The 13,736-nt window shown below is 40.4% G+C and overlaps 1 protein-coding gene across 3 annotated transcripts in view; it reads left to right on the top strand.

Moving 5' to 3' along the window:
* The window catches only part of znf423 (zinc finger protein 423), a 334,445-nt gene that overhangs the window by 269,328 nt on the left and 51,381 nt on the right, over positions 1–13,736 (top strand). For all 3 annotated transcript variants that reach the window (XM_060923838.1, XM_060923836.1, XM_060923839.1), the window contains one exon: positions 3,854–3,969. In XM_060923838.1, coding sequence (XP_060779821.1) covers positions 3,854–3,969 — 116 coding nt within the window. The remainder of the gene's footprint in view (positions 1–3,853; positions 3,970–13,736) is intronic.

The following is a 13,736-nucleotide window of genomic DNA, read 5'->3' as shown; positions in this document are numbered from 1 at the left end:
GCTGATATCCTAGTAGTAGAGTAGCCAATCAGAGCGTGCTATTGCTCATATCCAGTGAATGTGGATAGAATAAAAATAAATATACAAGAGGGATTCCTAGGCAACTCGAGCCTGGAATGTCCACTAGCCCTTTGAGCTTTCTGGACAACCGACACATTCAACAGCACATCCATCCATCAGCCTTATGGTCTTCACCAACCGATTAAAATCAGGCATATCAAGGCTCAACATTCATTTTTTAATTCTCTTGTCCTGACCATAAACTTTTTATTACCATGTATTTACTAGTTCAATGAAAGGAAAGTGATTAAGAAAGTTTATCAAGCAGCAGGTATAGTCATAATAATCATTATGCTTTAATGATGTATAATTTTTCAATAAAATTCAAACTTTAACTGTAACAATAAACAAAAACCCTCCAGTGCCCCATTATGGTGCGTGTGTTGTTCTAACCCATTACCTGATCTGCAGTTTTAAGAGTCATACTCACCCAAACTCAAAGCTTCTGGAGGAAATAAAGTTAGATCTTGATTCATCCAGTAAAACCTGAAGTAATAATAAAAATAATTTACATTTACGGTATATAGCGCCTTTCTCAAACTCAAGGTCGCTCAAAGAAAACAACACACACACACACAAAAGTTGCTAAAAAGTGGTGAGTTTATGCAGTGGTGGAGGAGAAGTGTTCATGAAACAGAAAGGTTTTGAGATGAGATTTGAAGAAAGGAAAATAAGAGCAGTCACGGAGGGGTTGAGGAAGGGAATTCCAGAGCTTGGGGGCCGTGGCGCTGAAGGACCTGCCACCCAGGGTAGAGAGTCTCGTGCAAGGAACAGCAAGGAGATTATGGCTAGAGGATCTGAGAGCGGGATAGAGTACAAAGGGTCAGAAGATCACTGATGTAAGAAGGAGCGAGGTTATGGAGAGCTCTGAAGGTGAGTAGTAAGGTTTTATCCTTAAGTATAAATTAATTTAAAGAAATTAAACTGAAAGAAAATGAGTTGTACATGATAAGGGTGACAGAATCATGCTGTGAATGAAAACAAACCATAAGTGAGTTCAGCACACTGTCATAAAATTCTATGAAATATTTTATGACATTTGTGATGGTTAACGTGAATCATACAAAAGAAAAATACAATGAAATGAAGATTCACCACAGATATTTATTTCACTGAGGTATTTGATCGTCATTTCTCTGATTTTGATTAATTCAAAGTCTATCCATCCATCCATTATCTGTAGCTGCTTATCCTGTTCTACAGGGTCACAGGGAAGCTGGAGCCTATCCCAGCTGACTATGGGTGAGAGGCAGGGTACACCCTGGACAAGTCGCCAGGTCATCACAGGGCTGACACAGAGACAAACAACCATTCACACTCACAGTCAATTTAGAGCCACCAATTAGCCTAACCTGCATGCCTTTGGACTGTGGGGGGAAACCAGAGCACCCGGAGGAAACCCACGCAGACACGGGGAGAACATGCAAACTCTGCACAGAAAGGCCCCCATCGGCCGCTGGGCTCGAACCCAGGATCTTCTTGCTGTGAGGCGGCAGTGCTAACCACTACACCACTGTGCTGCCCTAATTCAAAGTCTAATAAGCTATAATTAGATATTACAATGTGGTTATTTTTACACACGTACCTGCTATACTCGACTTCCCCAGAATTTCGTAAACAATAACCCGGCTGGATCACTGAGGGGATTGAACTAATTTTATTGGAACTTTATTGATGTACCTTTTGAATAATTACTATAAAAACAGTGACTTTCAACAAATATTCAACTCATCCCATCAGACAAGTAGATGCAGATTTGACTTGTCCGGACCAAACATTTGATTGTCCCGGACAGTCGAACTACCATTAATGTCGAGCCCTGATATTATCACATTCAAAGCAGACACACTTCTGATTTTAAAGCTTGTCGATTTATAGGCTCTTCCAAATAACTGGCTTTTTTTTTTATTCTTCTTCACTTACTTTAAGGTTTTATTTGGAAGCGACCTTCATAAATACCATAGAAGCATTACCTACTTCTTTTCTTTTTTGGCAAATTGAATGGCCACTAACATTACACTATCAACCTCGTCAGTAACGGTGTAGTTCAGAGCAACACACACACACACACACACACACACACACATACACAACCAACTAACATTAAACATAAAGATGCTACCAAATGTAAAAAATGACAGATCATGAACTTAAATATACTGGATTTTCATAACCAATTTATTTATATATTTCTTGCATCTGTCCTTTTTAAATATTTGTCACAAAATAAGCAGTGCAACATCTACACTTTAGCCAGTGACAATATTTATGACGATACATGAGACACCTCCAAGCGACACTTTTCTGCTTTTTCAGATAAGGCATTAAATAAAACTCTCCTGGTAAAAGAAAAGTCAAACCGTTAAAGGAAACAGCACGAGACGTAATGGACACGGTTACGTTTGCGTCTCGCCAGCTTCATCGACATGACCTTTGACCTTTGAATTCACAAACCTCGTCTTGTGAGCCAATTTCCTTTGTTTTTCTTTTCTGCCTTCTAGGATTTTCTTGTTAATAATGTTAGCACCTCTGCAGAGGTTAAGAGACGATGTAGCAGTGTCAGGAGGGAAAATAACTGATTTGGGAGGCATGACATGAGAATGCTCCCCGTGAGCTTTTTGAGGCTCTCTGTTACTGCGCCGCATTTATACCTATGGCAATTTAAAAGGCTTAGCGATTGTGTTAAAGCTTTGAAGGTCTTTAAACTGAGCCGGTGACATGTATGTATGTGTGTGAGAGTGTACACATGAGTGTGTGTGTATGTGTGTTTAGCAGAGAGCATTAGCAGAGGGCAGCAATAAAGGGCAGCTTTATAGAGAAGTGATGTAATCCGCTCAGCCTCTCCAGGGTAGAGCTCTCTCTGTGCGTGTGCTTTTAGCTATGTTTGTGTGTGTGTTATTTTCATGGACACTTTTGAAAGTCACTTTGAGCCGCTTGTCAGCTGACGTTTGGGAATCAGAAATCATTATTTGAGCTTGTCAGCTTTACTGACTGGTGTTACAGGTCTAACTCTTCAACCCCAGCCCTCTATTTTCTGCCATATTCACCTGACTTTGTTTTTTTTCCCCTCCATCTTTTCAATCCAAACACTGACCTGTTAAATACTCTTAAACTCCTTGAGCTTTTTTTTTTTTTAAATCTGTGTTGTTGTTTTTTCTCTCAAACAGTGAGTCACTGTTTATTTTTCCATTTCCATCTCCCTGGTGTGTCTCATGTTGTCCGACAGTTTGTCCTGCTCATTCTTGTCCTTGTGATCTCTTCTTTCTCTCTCATTTTTTTTGGTCCATCTCTCTACTCTCCTCCTTTTTTAACTTTAACTTTATTCCTGTGTGGCTTATGAATAAGTAAGGGACTGCCTTTCCTTTAGGGAGTTTTAATAATTCATGTTTTCTACACACACATTGCAAGTTAAGTTTACTGAAATGGGGGGAAAAATAGAAACATAGGAACAGAACTCCTGGGTGGAGGGGTGGGGGATGATTTATTGATAAATATCACAAGTCCGTGAGGGCACAGTACAGTTTCCATCCCTCCACCCATTTCTTTACATCATCCTTCTTTCTCACGCAGAGACGCAGAACACGTTTTTTTTTCCCTCACCCCATGTGTTTGCTTGCATCATTTCCATGCGTTTTTGCATTCTGTTGCACTAAAGTTCGAAGTCTTTGGTGTTGTCTCGTATGATTTGGGCTCATCCACCAACTCGATCACCATCTGACATCACTTTTCCCTGAGAGTGACTGAAAGTTTTATTAATCATCTGATTCTCACCTTCCCTTTGCCCATCCTCTAGTGTTCGTCCAGGCCAATAAGCTGCAGCAGCACATCTTCGCCGTGCACGGGCAGGAAGACAAGATCTACGATTGCTCACAGTGTCCGCAGAAGTTCTTCTTCCAGACCGAGCTGCAGGTTAGTCACGAACTCCTCAATAACGTGTACACTCCAGTTTCCTCCTGTAAGGTAAAGAAGCATAGTTGACAACCCACTCATGTGCAAGTGCTGTTCACTGGTGACTGTGTGGCTGAAGGGTGTTTACACTGGACCTCAGATTGAGAGACATGTCGGTCATCTGAGATGCAGATGTGAGAGCTGACAGTAGACTTAAAGGGGAAACTAGGTAAGACCGCAACGATTTGGTCCGGTGTTTTACAAACCAGTCAGATCACCTGCTGTGGACTCGGATATAAACTTATCACAAAACGCACACTGATTATCAGCTGACAGAACTTAACCTTTCTTTCCATTCTTGTATTATTATTATTATTATTATTATTATTATCCTAATGTTTTTAGGATGCTCTTTCTCCCTCAGTTTTCAACCAATCATCACCAAATTTCATATGAAGAATACCTCTGGGCTGAATTAAGTTGCTATGACTTTTGGTGCTGATCCGGATCACCAAACCGGAATGATCCATGAACTGGAATGAAAAATGGGCTTTTTTCCTCACTAAGCGTCATTCTGTATCTTTTACCATTCCAGATCTAGAAGGTACAGTGACCAGATGTCCTGGTTTGTAAGAGCTAGCGCAAACCACTGTAACTTTAGTCACAGTATCTATCTAGCTTTTCTTTTGTATTTTCCAAGCATTTTTGCAATCTGTGCACTTTTAAACGATTCATTGATATTAGAGTTATTTCGTTTAATATTATGATAAAGGATCAAATAGGGTTCGCAATTTTATAATGAAAAGAAAACACTGTTCTTCCTTTGTGTCCTCATATACTATGTCGTGGCTGAACTATCATTCATTGCACAGCCCCGGGTGTGTCGTTTATCAATACTGTATCCATCAATACACTATTATATTGCATTTTAATCATTATACTGATCCAGTGCAAATAATGTTACGTATAAAGTACTGCGATAGCAGCCTTCATGTTTATAGAGACACAGAGCTTATGTACAGAGTCCATTCATTATAGTACAGCAAGACAACTTTTTTTTTTTTTTTTGGGGGGGGGGGGGGGGGTGTCAGAAGGGGCTGTCATGGTGTAAAGCACATGCTAGACAGACAGCTCTATGCCCAGCAGGTTTATGCTCAGGTGCACAGAGCAAGTGTTCAGCGTGGATTGTTGACAGGTCATCAGAAATGGGCTTGAGTTACTGTAAGGTTATTCATGAGTTTTACAACACTTCTTTCCAGATCAGTCTCTCTCTCTCTCTCTCTCTCTCTCTCTCTCCCCACACACATGCAGGAAGGCCCTAAAGACACTTTATTGCTACCAAACACACCAGGAGTGTCTGTTCTACATAAGGGTTTAAAGTGATTGACCAGGAAATTTTGAAATGACGGGGTTATGAAATGTCATCATTATACGTTAATACAAGATGTCCTAGATGAAAAAAATTAAGTAGACTTTAGCTTAAAAAACATGTTAAAGTTGTAACATCAGTCCGTTGGGCCATTTCCCCGGGCATGGCCATACTGGATTAGCCAGGTACATGGCTGTTTTAGGAGACAAAAACAAGGGCGGTGCTGTGTGACCTAGGATTCAGCACGACGGCGTACCGTGTCACACATCAAAATGATGGAAGATAAGTAGGTAAATACCGTATATTAAATAAACAAGCAATAAACTAGCCACTATTTTATTTTGGTTCCTTTTTTAATACTGCATTGACATCATTTTTGTGGAGAAATACAAACAAATTGACCAAGAAGTCACGCTAGACCATAACATTATACTATAGTCTCTATAGTCTAGTTGTCACAACAGAAGCACTCTCAGGCGTACTCTGGACAGTGCATGCTCCGAGCTGACTCACACATGCACGCCGCAAATGACACACACCTGTACGGGATTAAGGCACAATCAGCACATCTGAATAAGGACTCAGAATGCAGACTTACTTTGTGAAGTATTGCATTGTTGTGACACATTACCGAGCCATGTTTCCTGACTGATTTCCTGGTTTCTGATTCCTGTTTCCTGTTCCATGTTTTTGATCCTGCATCTGTTTACGATATTCTGTTTGTGCCTCACTTGACCTTTTGCCTGTTTTACCGTTCACAATATACTGCATGTCTGCTGATTTGGACTGTTCGCCTGTTTGTACTTTTCTTTATAATGAAGATCTTCTGCACTTACATCCATCTCCAACCATCCCTGACAGAATACTTCGCCCCACTGACACTAGTAGAGCATGCACTTGTAGACCTCCGCTGTGCTCGCGGAAAATGACATCACACACGATGGAGTTATGGCGGCCTCCCTGACAAAAAACATTCCCATCTATTTTCATCACTTTAGCGGTTATATCGTTAAGAACACATTCAAAATGCAGCTTTTTTATAAAGCACAGACATAAAGACCGACTTTTAGCTCATTTCGTTTATTTGCGAGATATTTTCTTTAAGTCCTGATGCAAATCATATACAACCCCGATTCCAAAAAAGTTGGGACAAAGTACAAATTGTAAATAAAAATGGAATGCAATAATTTAAAAATCTCAAAAACTGATATTGTATTCACAGTAGAACATAGACAACATATCAAATGTCGAAAGTGAGACATTTTGAAATTTCATGCCAAATATTGGCTCATTTGAAATTTCATGACAGCAACACATCTCAGAAAAGTTGGGACAGGGGCAATAAGAGGCTGGAAAAGTTAAAGGTACAAAAAAGGAACAGCTGGAGGACCAAATTGCAACTCATTAGGTCAATTGGCAATAGGTCATTAACATGACTGGGTATAAAAAGAGCATCTTGGAGTGGCAGCAGCTCTCAGAAGTAAAGATGGGAAGAGGATCACCAATCCCCCTAATTCTGTGCCGACAAATAGTGGAGCAATATCAGAAAGGAGTTCGACAGTGTAAAATTGCAAAGAGTTTGAACGTATCATCATCTACAGTGCATAATATCATCAAAAGATTCAGAGAATCTGGACGAATCTCTGTGCGTAAGGGTCAAGGCCGGAAAACCATACTGGGTGCCCGTGATCTTCGGGCCCTTAGACGGCACTGCATCACATACAGGCATGCTTCTGTATTGGAAATCACAAAATGGGCTCAGGAATATTTCCAGAGAACATTATCTGTGAACACAATTCACCGTGCCATCAGCCGTTGCCAGCTAAAACTCTATAGTTCAAAGAAGAAGCCGTATCTAAACATGATCCAGAAGCGCAGACATCTTCTCTGGGCCAAGGCTCATTTAAAATGGACTGTGGCAAAGTGGAAAACTGTTCTGTGGTCAGACGAATCAAAATTTGAAGTTCTTTATGGAAATCAGGGACGCCGTGTCATTCGGACTAAAGAGGAGAAGGACGACTCAAGTTGTTATCAGCGCTCAGTTCAGAAGCCTGCATCTCTGATGGTATGGGGTTGCATTAGTGCGTGTAGCATGGGCAGCTTACACATCTGGAAAGACACCATCAATGCTGAAAGGTATATCCAGGTTCTAGAGCAACATGTGCTCTCATCCAGACGACGTCTCTTTCAGGGAAGACCTTGCATTTTCCAACATGACAATGCCAAACCACATACTGCATCAATTACAGCATCATGGCTGCGTAGAAGAAGGGTCCGGGTACTGAACTGGCCAGCCTGCAGTCCAGATCTTTCACCTATAGAAAACATTCGGCGCATCATAAAACGGAAGATACGACAAAAAAGACCAAAGACAGTTGAGGAACTAGAATCCTACATTAGACAAGAATGGGTTAGCATTCCTATCCCTAAACTTGAGCAACTTGTCTCCTCAGTCCCCAGACGTGTACAGACTGTTGTAAAGAGAAAGGGGATGTCTCACAGTGGTAAACATGGCCTTGTCCCAACTTTTTTGAGATGTGTTGTTGTCATGAAATTTAAAATCACCAAATTTTTCTCTTTAAATGATACATTTTCTCAGTTTAAACATTTGATATGTCCTCTATGTTCTATTCTGAATAAAATATGGAATTTTGAAACTTCCACATCATTGCATTCCGTTTTTATTTACAATTTGTACTTTGTCCCAACTTTTTTGGAATCAGGGTTGTATACCTCATACAGCACATGCACCTACTTCATCTTCTCATTCATTCATGACTGCTATGCCAGTGAAATAATTTACAGTGGTGCTTGAAAGTTTGTGAACCCTTTAGAATTTTCTATTATTCTGCATAAATATGACCTAAAACATCATCAGATTTTCAAACAAGTCCTAAAAGTAGATAAAGAGAACCCAGTTAAACAAATGAGATCAAAAAATATTATACTTGGTCATTTATTTATTGAGGAAAATGATCCAATATTACATATCTGTGAATGGCAGAAGTATGTGAACCTCTAGGATTCGCAGTTAATTTGAAGGTGAAATTAGAGTCAGGTGTTTTCAATCAATGGGATGACAATCAGGTGTGAGTGGGCACTAGGGCTGGGTATCACCAGATACCTCACGATACGATACTATGGCGATATTTTGCCCACGATAACGATATTATCACGGTACAGCGATTCTGCGATAATCGATATATTGCAAGAAATTTCAACCACATCACGATATCTGTGTCACTGAAGAAAATCAGAATTTATTGACCACTGTAAAGTTACATTTCACATACATAACTACACACTCTTGCCAGACATATATTTCTCTATTCTACTGCTGGCAAAACCAAGAGTTGCTTCACTACAACATACAGAAAATTCCCATTTCTGTGCTAGTATTATCAACTTTTCTGTAAGCATGGACACATCAGTGCTGCTTAACAAGCAGAATCAAATTGTTTTATGAAGACTTAAAACTTGCACTGCAGACTGCACATACATTTCAGTGCTAACACTAATATCAATTTGTTCTTTGTAAACTTGAGAACATATACCTGAGAACATTTAACTTGTGCTTATTTTGCAGGAACAACACACTGTCTGAAACACACTGAAAAGTGCAGTGGGCATCTTAATTGGAGCATCTTAATCAGGGATGCAAACAGCGCGCCTTTTGGCGGATGGCGCCTTTTTCACGGCTGAATCGCGCAGATCCGAATTTTTTTTTTTTTAGGGGGGGCGTTGGGGTGTCTGATTATAATTTCAAAGTAAATTCTGTATTAAAATTACTAAATAAGCAAATCCGTTACAGTCCATGAAACAGGAAGTATAAGGAAAAAACATTTTAAATCGGGAAGCTGCGCACATTTGCGCAGTCCTGCCGCTCAGGCTGCACAAATGTGCGCAACTTCCCGATTTAAACTGTTTTTTCCTCATCCTTATACTTCCTGTTTCATGGACTGTAACGGATTTGCTTATTTAGTAATTTTAATACAGAATTTACTTTGAAATTATAATCAGACACCCCAACGCCCCCCCTAAAAAAAAAAAAAAAATTCAGATCTGCGCGATTCAGCCGTGAAAAAGGCGCCATCCGCCAAAAGGCGCGCTGTTTGCATCCCTGATTAATTTAATTGGAGCGAAACAGGTTTTTCAAAGTGCATTCTCTTTGTCCGGCTCACTTTTTTTTTTCTCCTTTCCTTTGGAATCCAAAGTGCCTCTAAACATCTGCCTTAAAGTTCGGCGGCGTCTCTAGGTTAATGTTAACAGCCATGCTTGCCTGTTGTTTTTTTTTTCCCTCACTGCAACCGCCGGGGAAAAAAAGAGAAGACGAAGAGTGCCTTGCAGTGAGGTAGTGGCACAGCGACACCTCGCGGAGCGGAGGTGCGGAAGTCGTACTGGATTTACAACCCGTCTGAAACATGATTTTATTATTTGAAAAAATATCGATATTCAAATTTTGAGTATCGATATTGAATCGGAAGACAAAGTATCGCGATATATCGCCGTATCGATATTTTTGCACACCCCTAGTGGGCACCCTGTTTTATTTAAAGAACAGGGATCTATCAAAGTCTGAGCTTCACAACACATGTTTGTGGAAGAACAAATGGTTCTGAGCTTCACAACAATGGTTTGTGGCACGAACAAAGGAGATTTCTGAGGACCTCAGAAAAAGCGTTGTTGATGCCCATCAGGCTGGAAAAGGTTACAAAACCATCTCTAAAGAGTTTGGACTCCACCAATCCACAGTCAGACAGATTGTGTACAAATGGGGGAAATTCAAGACCATTGTTACCCTCCCCAGGAGTGGTCGACCAACAAAGATCATGCCAAGAGCAAGGCGTGCAACAGTCGGCGCGGCCACAAAAGACCCCAGGGTAACTTCTAAGCAACTGAAGGCCTCTCTCACATTGGCTAATGTTAATGTTCATGAGTCCACCATCAGGAGAACACTGAACAACAATGGTGTGCATGGCAGGGTTACAAGGAGAAAGCCACTGCTCTCCAAAAAGAACATTGCTGTTCGTCTGCAGTTTGCTAAAGGTCACGTGGACAAGCCAGAAGGCTACTGGAAAAATGTTTTGTGGACAGATGAGACCAAAATAGAACTTTTTGGTTTAAATGAGAAGTGTTATGTTTGGAGAAAGGAAAACACTGCATTCCAGCATAAGAACCTTATCCATCTGTTAAACATGGTGGTGGTAGTATCATGGTTTGGGTCTGTTTTGCTGCATCTGAGCCAGGACGGCTTGCCATCATTGATGGAACAATGAATTCTGAATTATACCAGCGAATTCTAAAGGAAAATGCCAGGACATCTGTCCGTGAACTGAATCTCAAGAGAAGGTGGGTCATGCAGCAAGACAACGACCCTAAGCACACAAGTTGTTCTACCAAAGAATGCTTAAAGAAGAATAAAGTTAATGTTTTGGAATGGCCAAGTCAAAGTCCTGACCTTAATCCAACAGAAATGTTGTGGAAGGACCTGAAGCGAGCAGTTCATGTGAGGAAACCCACCAATATCCCAGAGTTGAAGCTGTTCTGTATGGAGGAATGGGCTAAAATTCCTCCAAGCCGGTGTGCAGGACTGATCAACAGTTACCAGAAACGTTTAGTTGCAGTTATTGCTGCACAAGGGGGTCACACCAGATCCTGAAAGCAAAGGTTCACATACTTTTGCCACTCATAGATATGTAATATTGGATCATTTTCTTCAATGAATAAATGACCAAATATAATATTTTTGTTTCATTTGTTTAACTGGGTTCTCTTTATCTACTTTTAGGACTTGTGTGAAAATCTGATGATGTTTTAGGTCATAGTTATGCAGAAATATAGAAAATTCTAAAGGGTTCACAAGCTTTCAAGCACCACTGCATAAAGCTGCAAAAAATTATGATTGGAATGTTCAAAAGGATTCTTGTAGTAAGGCTCACCTTGTGGCTCACCACCAAAGCTCTCTTCACCAAAGCCACAACACTGAAAGTGAAGGGGGAAAAATCTGATACACTTTATTATAATTAATAATAATAATAATAATAATAAAATCTAATCTCGTGGTACAATCAGTTACTTGTCAAAACTTTAGCTCTCAAAGTGGGGCTCAGGGACCCCTCAGGAGTCCGTGAAGCACAGCCAGGGGTCCATGATTTTTGAAATGTAATTATAGTTGGGGCCTCACAAACCCAAGTTTATTGAAGTGATTATATTTATTAATGAGTTCTTATAATTATTTGACAGGTCTGTGGAATTGAGTAGGTTTAATCTAAACCTCTACGTCAAAAACACGTAGACTATATATCATCATGAAGCTATGTCAACTATGTAAAGGCATTACAAACTGTGTTTAAAATGATTGAATTATCATTTGCGTGGTCTATTAAATTAGTAAATTGTTAAAAAAAATTTAAATAATTATTTAAAAAAACAGATACAGTTACAGATGTTTCTTTCTCTCAGTATTTGCCCTTCTTTTGCGTGTCTTTCACTCTCTGTCTCCTTTGAGACAGTTTGTGTCTTTTAGGACATTAAAGGGGAACTGAAGGCAAATTTTTTATTATCAAAATTCTATTTATCTCATTTTATTAAATATAGGAATGCATTTCTGACAGCTATTTTGTCGCTGCTATAGCAAGTTATGAGTGTTTGAAATACGCTATGTAATATATCAGTCCATATGTCAAAGCAATGGCCGTAAACGAGATTTGCTGAGACCTGTGTGAGACATTGTAAGAAGGAAGTAAAACGTACAGCGAAAATCAAAGTGACCAACATCTGCCAACGTTGTCAAAAGACGTGTGCGCCCTCTTTCGAATGCTGACGTAATCAAGTCGGAAGTTTTGTTTGTTTTGATAGCAATCAGGAAAGTTTGAAAAAAGTAGACAATAATCGTCATTTAAACTCATTTTTATGCAATATTTCATTTGGAAAACAGTTTTCAAAATGGCGGCACTGACACCTGGCTGACACTTCACGTTTCGAAGTCTCGCACAAGTCTCGTCGCACGGATAAGTGACACCTGCCGTGGACCAAACGAACTAAATTCATCATGGCTAAAAGCCAAATAGGCCGATAAGTATAATATTTAATTGCGATTAGTTGCCAATACGAGTCACGATATAAGGTTACTAAAACCGAAAATGTAATTGAATAACACATTAATTAAGAAATAAAGTAAGTTTACAAATGACTTCAGTTCTCCTTTAACTGCCGAGTCTCCTTGTGTGCTAAAATATTTTGATGAAGCTATTTTTGTCTTGTTATGGTTACATTATATTTGTAATGTGCCACTTGCTAAGTTTCTGACTCTCTTAGTAGTTAAGATCTGGACTGAGCTTCAGTAGTGACCAGCACTGTGTGCCTCTGCACTTTATTTCACTTTAATTTAGTATTTAGATGGCAGATGTAGTGCTAGAACTAAAGTCAGTAGTGTGATAGAGCTGCATGAGCAGGATAAGGAAACTCTATGATGGATAATGGCTGAGTTCTGTAGCCAGCTGGCACTGAAGATCCTTTTCAGGGTTAAGTTCTCAGGTTTCTATCGATTTTATGGAATATTTTTAATGCCCTTTCGTACCATGTTTTACCCACTGAAAATAATTTATTCTTCCTAATCATGTATTAGTTGTAGATTTGAGTCACATCCCTGCATAATACATTTCTTTGACTCTTCTGTGTGCTGCTTATAGGTCAGACAGATTGAGGAGGGCAGGCTGGTGTATAACTCAGCTCCATGAAGCTCCAGTGGGCAGCTGGGGTCAGCTCCATCCTGCCCTGGCCCATGCTGCATTCATCTTCCTGAGCTATGGGCCACCAGGCTGCACGTTGCACACGCTGGTGTGTGTATATGTGTGAGAGGAGAGGTGGAGTCAATGCTGGTAGTTAGATGTGAGGTTAATAGCCTGCTCATGTCAATACATTTACCCTAATCTTTTCAGGGAGGCAATAGGAGGGGGTGTGACCTAAATCTCCCATAAGCCCCCCCGTCCTCTCGGTCACCGCATGTAGCCCCACCCCCAGCCATGGAGTGACAGTGATGTAGAGCCGGCGGTGCTGGGCATATGGCTGGTCAGTCCATTTAGCAGCAGGAGGAGCGCTGGACCCTGTCGGTCACTGTCCACCTCGCCCTGAGGCTGGACGGCCAAGATACTCACTCCAGCCGATGGCCCAGTGGGCACACTCTCCCTCCTCTATCTATCCTTCCATCCCTCTGTCCCCTTATGGCCCCCCTATGTCCATGCCAGACCTGGAGCTCCAGGCCAACCAGGCAGATACGGGAGTGTCAGTAATGAGGAGTATGGTTCAAGCAAAGATATAGAAGTCTCATCAATGTACAATATTGATGGCACATCATTTCAGTATAAATAATCTGCTTCCCTCAAGCACTAACCAATTACAACACAGAGAATTAATTTAT

Source organism: Neoarius graeffei, chromosome 6 (assembly GCF_027579695.1).
Source record: "Neoarius graeffei isolate fNeoGra1 chromosome 6, fNeoGra1.pri, whole genome shotgun sequence".
In the NCBI taxonomy this organism is placed as follows: domain Eukaryota; kingdom Metazoa; phylum Chordata; class Actinopteri; order Siluriformes; family Ariidae; genus Neoarius; species Neoarius graeffei.
This window is presented reverse-complemented; position numbering and strand designations above follow the sequence as displayed.